This window comes from Megalobrama amblycephala, linkage group LG21, assembly GCF_018812025.1.
Source record: "Megalobrama amblycephala isolate DHTTF-2021 linkage group LG21, ASM1881202v1, whole genome shotgun sequence".
Classification (NCBI taxonomy): Eukaryota; Metazoa; Chordata; class Actinopteri; order Cypriniformes; family Xenocyprididae; genus Megalobrama; species Megalobrama amblycephala.
The window spans coordinates 31938502-31952879 of NC_063064.1; the positions used below are offsets into that span (position 1 = coordinate 31938502).

Here is a 14378-nt window from a genome sequence, read left to right on the forward strand (position 1 = left end):
ATTGGTATTTATCAGCCTAATTCACAACACGTGCATATGCACATTCATTTGTTCTTAATATCGTTCTAATGTTAATGAATGTGGAGTATTCTAAATGAGCGATGTTAGTAATTTGCATAAAACACACCCAACCCATCTCCATACAAGGGCTTTCCTGTACAGCCTTTCGTCACTCTCGGAACACATATGATGCTCTCTTTTATTTTACTGTGATTTTTGCATAAGTGTTATTTGGAATCAGTTTTAGAAGGAAAATGATTGATGAATCATGATTTGTTTGTGAAAATGTTTGTATGCAGATTTCACAATCCAATGTTTCTTGTATTGTACTATTCAGAACAGAAACAGCATGAATGTGAGACTAAATAAGATGTAAATATAGAGTAACCGACATTTCAGACAAAAGCCAAGCCAGCCATACAGTAATTTTTAAACAATAGTTGAGATAAATAAAACTACCCAGCAGGTTGGGCAAACATTTAACCCAACTGCTGGGTTAAAACAACCCAATCACTGGGTTTGTCCATTTTCAACCCAACTTGGGTTGTTTTTAACCCAGCATTTTTATAGAGTGTATCTTGTGTTATAGTTTTTTTGTAGTAGTATTTTTCTTCAAAAATAGTTTCAAAAGGAGCCAAAGCATCAAGCTTCACATATTGCCAAACGACGTACAAAACTAAAATGCAATGAACACAACCATCTGATACCGGATGAAAGACGTCAAGACGTCGAACTTTGCTTGGGAATTAAAATCAAGTTGACATCAAAACCAAGCACTGGCTTGACGCTGACCTCTAACATATAAAAGACATTGATATTTGGTTACTTAATACCATTACTTAAACATTGCAAAATATTAATATCCTTATGAATTTAATTATGAATTATGAATTTAATGTTCAAAATTCAGCATTCGCTTGACGTCACCTTCCAACATTGAACGGATGTTGAATTTTGTTTGGAAATTCAAATCAAGCTGACATCAAAACCAAGCGTTGGTTTGACATCAACTTCCAATATTGGACAGACGCTGAATTATGGCTGGAAATGAAACTTGGGTTGACGTCAAAATTCAGTGTTTGCTTGACGCCAACCTCTAACAATGAACAGATTTTGAGTTTTGTTTGGGAATTAAAATCAAGTTGACATTAAAACCAAGTGTTGGCTTGACTCTGACCTCCAACATTGAAAAGACTTTGATACCACGACTTAAACTCAACAAAATATTAACAAAATACATTTTAATGTCAGAAAGACGTCATTCTCCAACATTGGACAGACACTTGAATTTTGGCTGGAAATGAAAATTGTGTTGACGTCAAAATTTAGTGTTTGCTTGATGTCAACTTCCAATATTGGACAGAGATTGAATTTTGTTTGGAAATTAAAATCAAGTTGACATTAAAACCAAGCATTGACTTTACTGTCATTCACTGTTACAGTTTGTTTGGAAATGAAAATCGTGTTGACGTCAAAATTCAGTGTTCGTTTGACTCTGACCTCCAACATTGAAAAGACGTTGATATTTGGTTGGAAATTAAAAATTGAGTTGCCGTTAAAATTCAGTGTTTGCTTGACGTCAACCTCCAACATTGAATGGATGTTGAATTTTGTTGAGTTTTGTTTGGAAATGAAAATCGAGTTGACATCAAAACCAAGCGTTGGCTTGACTCCGACCTCCAACATTGAAAAGACGTTGATATTTGGTTAGTTAATACCATGACTTAAACCCAACAAAATATTAATATCATTATCAATTTAATGTCAGAAAGACGTCAATCTCCAACACTGGACAGACGTCATTTTGGTTGGAAATTAAAATTGAGTTGACGTCAAAATTCAGTGTTCGCTTGATGTCAACTTCCAATATTGGACAGAGATTGAATTTTGTTTGGAAATTAAAATCAAGTTGACATTAAAACCAAGTGTTGACTTGATGTCAACTTCCAACACTGAAGAGACGTTGATATTATTGGTTATTTAATACCATGACGTCAACCCAACAAAATATTAATATCATTATCAGTTTACTGTCAGAAAGACGTCAATCTCCAACACTGGACAGACGTCATTTTGGTTGGAAATTAAAATCGTGTTGGCGTCAAAATTCAGTGTTCGTTTGACACCAACCTCTAACAATGAGCAGATTTTGAGTTTTGTTTGGAAATGAAAATCGTGTTGACATTAAAATTCAGTGTTCGTTTGACTCTGACCTCCAGCATTGAAAAGTAGGGGTGTAACGATACGCTCAGGTCACGATACGGTACGCATCTCGATACAGAGTTCACGATACGATACATATCACGATATTTTGAACAAAATGAAACTGAAATTCAAACAAGATTTATTAAAAAAACATGAACAAATTTCAATAATTTTCCTTGTTGTACATACAAGATCACATTTCAATAAAATAAATAAATATAAAATTTTATTAAAAACCTTCTGTATTCAAATTAACAGTTGAATAGGGCTGTCTGTCACTGAAAATTTTTTTTAAATTTAACATGAACTTAGAATTATGAATAGGAAGGCGCGGCCGCACCGCTTCTCCTTCTTTCCAAAGCGCTTGCGCTCCTGTGGCGTCGGTCGAGCTCTCCAAGAGGATCAGGATGTTTCTGCAAAGGATAAATGATTTCTAGCCCTTGCATTAGTTTTACTACGAGATATATTGATGGAGATAAGATATAAAAACCCACCATGTACAGCTATGATCAGCTGTTCGGCTGAGCTTTTGATGTTTTGTTACGGAAAGGCCATAGCTGATCGGTTGATTCTTGTCACACGACCTGCGGTGCGCTTGCGGCATTCTGAGAAGTTGAGAATTGCATGCGCGTCGCGACCGCGTTGATCCCATTATGAGCGCGCCTGCCGCGCGGCTACATTTTTTATAATAATAACTGACTTGCACGCGGAAAAGACGCAATATGTGAACGGCCCCACAGAACTTCTTAAAGCAAAGCATCGCAAGCGTCTTTTGCTTTTCTGTGAGCACAGCTGTTCCTGTGCACTGCGGTGAAAGAAAGCCACGACTTTTCTCACGCGACCATGCAAGAGACTGACATGAGAAACGTTTAAACCTGCTTGCAAGATTCAATGTGTGCCCGAAACACTTACTGAACTAGAGAGCTGATTGAGACACACCATCTACGATAAATCGTTACACCCCTAATAATTATAGTAATTTAAAAATGTGGTAGCATTGGATCTGGACAGGAAGGATAACTCTGGGAGTTGGAAGGGGTGTGTCGCGATTCTGCCTTCTCACATCGCGATACAGGTTCGTGGACCTGCGTATCGCGATTTCGGTTTCATATCGCATATCGTTACAGCCCTATTGAAAAGATGTTGATATTTGGCTGGAAATTAAAATTGAGTTGGGTTTGGTTCGGTGTTTGCTTGACGTCAACCTCCAACATTGGATGGCTGTTGAGTTTTGGCTGGAAATGAAAATCGGGTTGACGTCAAAATTCAGTGTTCACTTGATGTCATCCTCCAACATTGAAAAGACGTTGATATTTGGTTATTTAATACCATGACGTCAACCCAACAAAATATTAATATCATTATCAATTTACTGTCAGAAAGACGTCATCCTCCAACACTGGATGGATGTTGAGTTTTGTTTGGAAATGAAAATCGGCTTGACATCAAAACCAATCATTGGCTTGACTCCGACCTCTAACATTGAAAAGTTGATATTTGGTTACTTAATACCACAACTTAAACCCAACAAAATATTAATATTATTAATAATTTTATGTCTGAAAGATGTCATCCTCCAACACTGGATGGATGTTGAGTTTTGTTTGGAAATGAAAATCGGCTTGACATCAAAACCAAGCATTGCCTTGATGTCAACCTCCAACATTGAAAAGACGTTGATATTTGGTTATTTAATACCACGACTTAAATATTAACGTCAGCTGTCGTCACTAAATTGACGTTGGCATTAGGCATATATTCAACCAAATATCAACGTCTGGTGTCGTTGGTGGCCCACCGGACAGACAAATGCTGTGTGAAACGTGCTGTTATGCTCTATATCAGCACTCCCTCAACGCTGATATATTATTTACTCGGCCAGAATCGTAGTATGAAGACGAAACATTAATTGTGCGCTTGTAGGGACACGTGTGTGGTGTTAAGAGCGATCGGACCGCTGCACTGCTGTGGGTAGCGTTAGACGCTCTCGATGCAACACACACTCGCGCAGCATGCTGACTGCAGCATGTTTATCTCTGCCCTGTGAGCTATCTTCATCAATTCTGTTGGCCCCAAGACGACGGCAGCCGCCTTATTCCCCATGCATCAAGCACCAACCTGCCTCACCGCCAAGAGCAGCCGCAGATTTGTCAAAAGATGAGCAGCGCGAGAGAGAGAGAAAGAGAGAGGGAAAAAACTCTCAGGTGACAATAACGGCCGGCCAATATTTCATTAAAATGAAGTGCTCTGGCACAGTTTACACGGCCGCGAGAGGAACGCGGCGAGTGAGCGAGCCAACGCGTGTAAAGCTCTTATCAGCTGGAGTTTTTCTCGCGCGGTGCGTGTGAAGAAGGGGGTCAGGGGACCGCGGTGGCTCCCGAGGGCCTCCTGGCCTGTCATTGATCAGTACGGAGCGTTTCAGAGAGAAAAATCCACAGTTTTTTCAGAATAACTAACAGGACGAACGGCCCGTTCACCGTCTTGTTTCTTTACGTTTTCTGTCAAGTTCTGTTCCATAACCTAGTGAGCTGCATCATCAAGACAGAGAAAGCAATCCCAGAATGCATTGCTTCGACCTTAGGAAAAAAATCTAATATGGAGTCAAGAGATGCTGATTTTAAATATATTATATTTAATAATGAAAAATATTGAAAAAAATGAGCTATAATAGTTTAATTTAATTAACATTTATATTAACATCATTTATTTTAACACTATTTTTTTTTTTTTTTTTTTTACTAAAATACACTGTAAACACAAACATTGGGCGAAATCAATTTTAATATTAATATAAAAGTATATTTTATATTAATATTCACTTATATTATAAATATGTTGTATTACATTAATGTATTAATTTTAATATTATTATATTAATACATTATAGAACATTTTATTATATTAATATAAAAATATTAATATTAATATATTCATGTAATACAATATATTTATTATATTGATTTATATTAATAACACTAATATAATAAATTCTAAGTTATATGAATATTATAATATAATAAAGTTGCAGTGATTAATTAAAATCTTTATTATACAAAAACACACAATAATACAATAATGTATTATTATTATTATTATTTGTATAGCACCTTTTATACATAAACGGTGCCATACAAATTTAACAAAAATAGTAATATTAATAAATTAATGTAATACAATATGTTTATTACATTGATTTATTTATATTTATATTAACACACTAATATAATAAATGCTATTTTATATTAATATTAGAATATAGTTGCAGTGATTATTTAAAATATATTTTATTATATTAATATCATATATTAATATAATAACATCTATTTTAAAATAAATTTTACCCTACATTTTTGTGTCTAAACCTTCAGTTGAGGACCACAAAGTGTAGTATATGTGTGTCTCGTGGAGTTGTTCCCTATGTAGAGAGCTTCAGATCGGTTACTAACAAGGTTACATTTCATTTAAGATGTTGACTTCGAAGGAAGTTGTCTGTGTAGGCAAGTCAGCCACAATGTTCCCTTACCGGAGAGCACGGCGACACAGGTCGTGGCCCGTCCAACTCCGTCTTGACCTTTGTCCGCTTGTTGTTCAGGGGGTTTACCGTGCTGCTGACTGCAGAGTCGCCATTTGTGTTCTAAAGAAAGAGGGAAGGAGAGGAAGAAAAGAAGTCAGTATCGAGACACAAGCATCTGCAGTAGGCGACAGTGAGTGCATGTGACATGTGAACGCAGCCTCGACCCACAGTGCTGACAGAGTCAATGTGTGGTTGGGAACTGCTGTGTGTTTCTGCTCGCCTGAACGTGACAGCAGAGAAACCTGCTTCTGATCAACATGTGGACTCATGAGGGCTCACGATGTGTGTCTGCTCTAATAATAATAATAATCGCCGTGTTACCTTTGTGTCCATGTCACTGGCGGCGGGCGTGGGCAGGGCGGAGAGGCTCAGCGGGTGTCTGCTGGAGAACGTGGGTGACGGCTGTATGAGCGGCGGCGTGTGACCGAACGCACTGAGGCCTCGCTGCTGGGATAACAGCTGCTGATACGCCACTGGATTAATGGAGTGTGGGAACGGGAACGAAGGGCTGGAACAGAAGAGGAAGAGATGGGCATGTGCTGTATGTGCAAATGACACAATCGTCTCTAACAGTTTAAATCCAGTTTCCAGTACCTGATGCCTCCGACAGACAGGTGCCCATAGGAGCTGCTGGCGGCCGAACTGGAGCGGGAGTTATTGATGTAGGCCACCAGAGAGTTGGGTGACGTCCGGATCATGGTCTGCAGGTCGATGCTGGCGTCTGAGAGCGGAGAGATGGACAGCGCTCGCTTTCGACTCAACCTGGGCGTCAGACGAGGGCTGGGAAACCGTGACACTGTGGAGCATGCAAACACATAACATGTTAAAGCATGAAAAAGCTAAATTTGGCACACATGTACACCAGGACAATTTGAGCACACATCACGAAATTCAGCAATTTCCACCAATTGATAGCGCTATAACTTAACTTACTGGATGTGACAATGTCCGAACTTCACAAAATTTGGCACACATGCACACCAGGACAATCTGAGATCACGCACCAAATTTCAGCAATTTCCAACAATAGGTGGCGCTATAACTTAAACATTTGTCTCCGTTACTCTTTCACCTCAGCTGAAATGAATTTATTAACATGATCTTGCCACCCCTCAGAGGACAGATCTGCTTTCAGATACATAGCACACATGTTTGAGTATGTACTAAGCCATAAAATGATGTCTTGATGCCATGCACCATATCATGCACTGTTTAGCAAAATTCATATGAACAAATACGGCTTACTGGATGTGACAATGTCCGAACTTCACAAAATTTGGCAAACATGCACACCAGGACAATCTAAGATCATGCACCAAATTTCAGCAATTTCCAATTATAGGTGGCGCTATAACTTAAAAAACTCAAAACTGTAACCACGTTTACCCCATAAAGCAACTCTATATGCAACATTCATATGCTTAAATGTTGTCAGTTGTGGTAATGTTCTCTACTTTATCTTTTTGGAGCTAATGTTTGCTGCTAATTGCAACATTTTTGATTGTTACAGTAATTCTGGCTGCTCCATTGTTTATACAGTTACTGTACTCTTGGGTACTTTGGGTTTATCGTGACTAAATGGCATATAACCAAGGAAAATGGTGTGTATGTTGATTCTGGCATCTGAGAGCGGAGAGAAAATTAAGTAATTTTTAGTAAAATTAATATAACATTCTTATTAAATGTTTATTGCACAATTAATCACTGCAGATTATTACAACTATATATATATATATATATATATATATATATATATATATATATATATATATATATATATATCAATAGCATAGAAATTGTCCAGTCATTTCAGCAGGTACTCCCAGCATGCTCTGCAAAACACCAGTTTACCATCAGTTCATGTGATCAATACTTCAGTTTGATTCTCTTTCTCTCGCTCAGGAGAATCTCAGTGTGTCATTTCCAGTTTCGTTCACTGCTGAGCTATTTTAGGACCCTTACAAGCGGGTGTATGTGTGTGTGTGTGTGTGTGTGAAGCACGACTGCATGATTGATGCTCTCACACACCCTCTGCGACACACGGCTCCGCAGGATAGAGCCGAACCCCATCAATAAGTGTTCAGGATTGATTTCTGGCCGTGGAAAACAGAATATACTGTACTTGGATAACGTGACTTCACTGGGAAACTGGCGTCACTCCAGTATTACAAAGATAGCGAAGATCTCACAACAAACTTAATGTGAAAAAACAAACTGGCATCAATCTTGGGATAATATATTTTTCCTTGCAAATCACTATTTTGACCACAGTGATCATTTTTTGCTCTTAAAATGCTCTTAAAGTTCATTAACGCATGATTGGCTAATTAACAGATAACAATGAAGGTACAGATAAAATTAAATAATATTTAAAATATGATATAACATTATATTTTTATATTATATTAAAATAAAATAATTTATTTTTGTTCAATATTTAAAATATATAAACATGATAAAAATATTACTTTAATAATATTATTTTAAATAAAATATTGTATTTTCAAAATATTTAAAAATAATAATAAAAAATACTTCAAATATTACTTTATAATTTTATAATATTATTTAAAAATAAAAATATTATTTTAAAAATAAAACATTTTATTTTAAAATAGTGTTTCTACAGTTATGTTTTTGGTAATATTGTGTATAAAAACAATACAAAAAAGCAAAATCAAGTCAAAGTATTCTGAAAATTAGTTTATAGTGGGATTAGTGAAAAAAATAAACCGGTTAGGTAAACTGTCTTAATCGTCTCCATCTCAAACTCAGCATGACCTCATTTTGATTTGATTTGGGATAATTAATCCTTCCCAATAAATTACCGTAATTACCCAGATAACAATCAAACGATTGCAGACTTGACTTTGTTTAATGTGGGTAATTTACAGAGCCGATTCTGGCTCAAAAAGAAATGTGTGTGAATAATAAGTGTGTGTTTGTGTGTCTATGGCTCACGATTGACTTGGTAACATCAACTGGGATTCAAAACACTTTCAGAGCAGTACAATTATCATTAAATATGTCTGCGCTGTTAAACCGGATGTGTTATCAGTAAGGTAGTTAATAACTTGTGCAGAGTATGTTTCAGACCAAAGACGCTCTGAGCGGTTTGCTGTTTCAGTGGAGAGTTACTGAGACAACTGCAGCTAACTCAACAGGTGCTAAGCATTAGACCCTCTGTGTGTGTGTGTGTGTGTGATTAGAGGTCGTATCCAGAGACTCTGGCAACCGGACGTCCATAATGATTTCATCACGAGCAGTGCCAACACAAGCAGGATTACACAAATCATTTCTTTGTGTGTGTGTGTGGACTTGTTCCCTACAGACCACAGCGCTAATAAATAATCCCTCAGCTTTGTTGCCGTGAGGGTCATTACTCTTAGAATGAGCTAATGGTTTGCTGTCATGTTCAGGCGTTCGTCGAGCTCCTAACACATCTTTAGTGCTAAGAGCCGCCTCAGGACCCAAATCCAGAGAGAACTGACGCTAAAAATACAAAAGACAAAGAAAACAAACATAAAACTCACAACGTCAATGTCTTACGGTAATCTTTTGGAGCTACTGATCTATGACCGAAAGCAGACGCTGGGCCTGTGTAGTTCTGCGGTGGAATTTGCATGGTCTTAATGGCAGAAGGTGCGAGGAGCGCTCGGCAATGGCAGCGACATTCGTCTCCGTTACACCTTCACCTCAGCGGAAATGAATTTATTAACGTGATCTTGCCACCCCTCAGAGGACAGATCTGCTTTCAGATACATAGCACACATGTTTGAGTATGTACTAAGCCACAAAATTATGTTTTGATGCCATGCACCATATCATGCACTGTTTGTGTTTGCATATAGCCAAATTCATATGAACAAATGTGGCTTACTGGATGTGACAATGTCCAAACTTCACAAAATTTGGCACACATGTACATCAGGACAATCTGAGATCACGCACCAAATTTCAGCAATTATCATCAATAGGTGGCGCTATAACTTACACATATCTCCGTTACACCTTCATTTCAGCGAAAATGAATTTATTAAAATGATTTTGCCACCCCTCAGAGGACAGATCTGCTTTCAGATACATAGCACACATGTTTGAGTATGAACTAAGTCATAAAATTATGTTTTGATGCCATGCATCATATCATGCACTGTTTGTGTTTGCATATAGCCAAATTCATATGAACAAATGTGGCTTACTGGATGTGACAATGTCCAAACTTCACAAAATTTGGCACACATGTACATCAGGACAATTTGAGATCATGCACCAAATTTCAACAATTTCCAACAATAGGTGGCGCTATAAACCTCAAAACTGTAACAGTGATCACGTTTGCCCAGAAATGTATGCAAAAAATCTCTATATTCATATGACTTTATGCTGAATGTTGTCAATTGTGGTAATGTTCTCTTCTTTTCCAATCTGTTTGGAGCTAATGATTGCTGCTTGCAATATTTTTGATTGTTACAGTAACTCTGTCTGCTCCATTGTTTATACTTTGGGTTTGTCGTGACTAAACGGCATGTAACCAAAGAAAATGTGGTGTTTTTAAACTCTGAAACAACTTTCTAACTGGCTTTGCTTGACTTGTCATATCTCTCATTCTCTTTCTATCTGTCTTTGTAACTGACTCACGCTGTTTCCCGTCAAAGCACGGGACACGCTCCACCGTCAGCATCCAAACACATCTGCGTAAAAGCTGTCGGGAGGCATCAGCGGCTCCGGACGGGACACAGATCAAAGCCAGATGGAGTTAGCTCCGCTAAATGAGCTATTCATTCATGTTGCTTCAGCAAAGCCCGAGATCTGTGCACACACACGCCTGAACGCCATACAAAAGAGCGACAGCAGAGTGTTTGTTTTTCAACTCTGCAAATGTTTGTTCTATAGAGAGTATACCATGTATCACCATGTGTTTGTTTGAAATAACACCTCTGGAGGATTACTCACATTAGTCTCGTCATGGAATTTTTACACTGACTGATTCGCAGAAATGTGTTAAATACAGTTAAATAAATGCGACATAATCCATCTGTTAATAATGTGATGCTTCGGTTACTCTGATTCAGATTCACAGAAATTCCAAAAGCAATAAATCAATAATTATGACAGCTTGACAAATGTTCTTTTCAAAACCCCAAACTAACCAGGCGAAAAGTGATGAGTAATCGGTCCGCCCACGCTGAACGTCAAACTGCTGCATGACACGGCATAATGACATCCATTCAGAGCATATCTGTTGTTTAACGTATAGTTAATGAGGAGCCAGATTTTCAGCCAATGAATCACAGTGGGCGGAGCAATCCAGTGCAATCAACTAAATGCCCTAGTTTATCTTAACAAACTTTCATTAGCTTCCCCATCATGGACTTTACAGATAATTTTACTAAACGAGCAGTTATGGATAATTTGGATCGCTCCATGGAAGCGCTGGATGACAGAACGCTTCCCTCGAGCGGAGAAAGAACATAAACATTCCCAGTGTGAAGCTTCCCGCCAGTGTTTAGAGAGTGTCGGCTGCGTGCGGATGCTGAACATGAGGGACTTTATTTATTTTACTGTCTGCCGGTGTGAGAATCTAAGAGAAATGGGTGTTTGTAAAGTCCTTTAAAGCCGCACGCAAGTATTATCCTGTGCATTCTCTATATATTATGTTTAAATTCTTAACACAGTTATTCAGACGGACATGTGACTGTCTCTCTCTGTAACTCACCGTCCACTGGTGTGAAGTATTCGGGCAGGTGAGCGGCAGCCGCGGCTGCTCCGGCTCCCTGCATCAGCAGCTCTCCGTACGGGTTCCTGTGGCCCGTCATCAGGTGGTAATAGTCCGCCGGGGTGGCGCCGGGAGGTGGAGGGGGCAGGCCGAACAACCCTCGCTCCTTCAGGTGCTCGTGAGCCACTGCCAGAGACAAGACAGAGTTATAGAGAAATCTTCACGGTACTCATTAGCATATGCCCCGCCCCCATTTGCATTACATCATGATGAAAAACAATGTGAATTATACTGGTAGGCAGAGCAGTGTTATTTCAGTCTTCTTTAGTATTTATTTGTATGTTTAATTAGCTTTCATTTTACCTCAATTTAAACATATTATATTTCAGTTAGTTGCTAAGGCAACATTTCTTTATGTTTGCATGCATTTTTCATCTAATATTTATATTTTCAGATTTATTTCAATTAACAAAAATGCTTTTTAATAGCTTTAGTTAATAGAGCGCAACAGTGCTCGCCCCCATTTCAGCGGAAAGTTCCAGAAGTATTTTTTCCATTCATTTTTCCCATAGGGATTTTAAAAAAAGTCTTTGTTAAAGAGTTATAAGTCATGAACCGAGCCAATCAGCTACGAGGAGAATCGCGACACTACAAACTTTGATTTGAAGCAAAAAAAAATTGAACAAAAAGACTTTAGTGAGGGAAAGAACTACAATCCCATGAAGCATTGCGAACAGCATAATCAAATTTAAAATGGAGAAATATAAAACTACTCATTTAAAAATGTTGATTATATACTGTATATAAAAACAATATATTTTAAGTTTATTGCACAATATGCATATATATATATATAGAAACGTTTTTGAGAGCGTAGAGAGATCAACTTGATTATATCATTCGCAGTGCTTCATGGGAGTAAACAGCTCTTTCGGTGCGTTTTGCTCATTTCGACTCTCTGATTGGTGGAATTTTTGCACAGCATCCTGGGTAATGTAGTTTTTCACCAGGAATTCCACTGTTAAATAAAATATTGAAATAATGTGGACTGACGGCTTCAACAGAAGCAAACACCATCGATTTACAATCTCGTAGCTTTAAATATAAGTTATTGTACAAAATAAAGAGTTTTTACCCGACTATAACAACTCTGACGTAGTGGTTAGCCAATCAGAACAGATGTCATTTGCATATAATCCTAGTAAATATATGGTGCAAAAATTAAGATGCGAGAAACCTTAACCAACCTTATAGGTGAAGCTTTTCTAGCGTTACAGACGGGAGGTCAAGGGATCTACAGTAAGAACAGAGTTGACATCTGCACCTAGTAAACTTCTTTTAAAAGTGTCAGCAGCAATCAGAGATGGAGTTTAACATGTTTAATGCTGAAGTCGTTTGGTTCAAGAACAGATTACAAGCCCTTAGGACAGAAATACGCTCCATGCAAGTATGGAAACGCATTGCAAGTGTGCTTGAACTGTATTATGAATTGTGAAAACAAACAACAAAACAGTTCCTCATTAAAACGTGACAAATATCCGTCTCTGCTTTAACCCTCTGGTGCTGTTGGGTCTTTTTTTTTTTCTTTTTTTTTTTTTCCGGAATGATACGAAACTTAGTAAAGGTTTTGGCACTTGCAATGTGAACAAAAAAAAAGGTCTTAAAAAATAGTCACACTTGTATGGTTCGGAGACGAATTCCATCTAGTGGAAGCGTTTGGTACTGCGCACAAACAAATTCTTACTGAAAGCTCATTTTTTGAGATATCAACCTCAATTTTGGAACACAACTTGTTTAGATTTATGTTCACAGTTTTAGAGTAAAATGTGTTTTGGACAATATAAATTTCATATAAAAATTGGTAATTTTTGTGCATTTTTCATAACAATAAATGTAAACTTTTCTAAAAAAACTTTGTAAAAGTTCACTTTTTTAAACATTGTTCACTTCTGCCAAGTGTCTTCTTTAAAAAGAGACCAAACTTCAGTCTGTGCTTCAAAGCATTCAAGATTTACCAGAGTTTAAGTTGGAAATTTAATTTTCAGGTCTATCCTAAATATGCATAAATATAATTTAGTACCATAAAATACCCTAAAAATACAAAATATTAAATAACATAGTATAATACAGTACAATAATTTAATTGAAATGACAAAATCAGTAATTTTTGACCGAAACATGAACAGCACCAGAGGGTTAATATAGTAATAAATCAGTCTTCCTCTCTGCCAATGAACACAATCAAATCAAAAAGTGTCTTGGATTCTGTTCCAAAGCCTTTAATGTCCACATATTCCAACTTAAAAAATAAATACGGTCTTAAAGTGCGAGCCAACACTAACTCCAGGCCTGAGTTTGGCGCGCTGAGGTCTGTGTGTCGGGCTGAAAGCGGGTCAGATGTGTCTGGAAACCATTCAAGGCCACATCTACCCATCCACACTCGCTTCGGCTCAAATAGCCCCATTTCTCTTTCTCCGCGCTATTTTATGCCTTTATCGCTGTTGGGATCTCCTGCGTGCTGCTTATTTAAGTTTAAAGGTGCAAACACATTACTGCTGACAGACTGTGAACCGTGATTTATATGTCACTCGATCGGCTCGCCGCGACCTGTAATTGTAATTCAGCTCTGAAAAAAGAGAGGCCTGCCGTCAGGTTCGGCCCAACATTGGGGAATTCTGCCTTGTCGTTAATTTCCAGAACGTCCCCCGAAGGGCAAATCGCAGGACGGGGAAGTTTCACATGTTTGACAATTTGCATGAGCCCAAACCCAAATATACACACATCCTCAGACGTGATTGTGAGCAGCATGCAAAACAGAAATAATTAAAAGTGAAGTTTTGAAATGCTGAATTTGCATTAGCTTCTGCTCAGCAAGACTGC

The 14378-nt window shown here is 37.8% G+C and overlaps 1 protein-coding gene across 2 annotated transcripts in view; it reads right to left on the reverse strand.

Annotated features, from left to right (window-relative positions):
* Positions 1-14378, reverse strand: part of gli2b (GLI family zinc finger 2b) — a 101110-nt gene that overhangs the window by 15363 nt on the left and 71369 nt on the right. For both annotated transcript variants that reach the window (XM_048172762.1, XM_048172761.1), the window contains exons 5-8: positions 11499-11684; positions 6374-6575; positions 6101-6287; positions 5729-5839 (exon numbers count right to left, since the gene is read on the reverse strand). In XM_048172762.1, coding sequence (XP_048028719.1) covers positions 5729-5839; positions 6101-6287; positions 6374-6575; positions 11499-11684 — 686 coding nt within the window. The remainder of the gene's footprint in view (positions 1-5728; positions 5840-6100; positions 6288-6373; positions 6576-11498; positions 11685-14378) is intronic.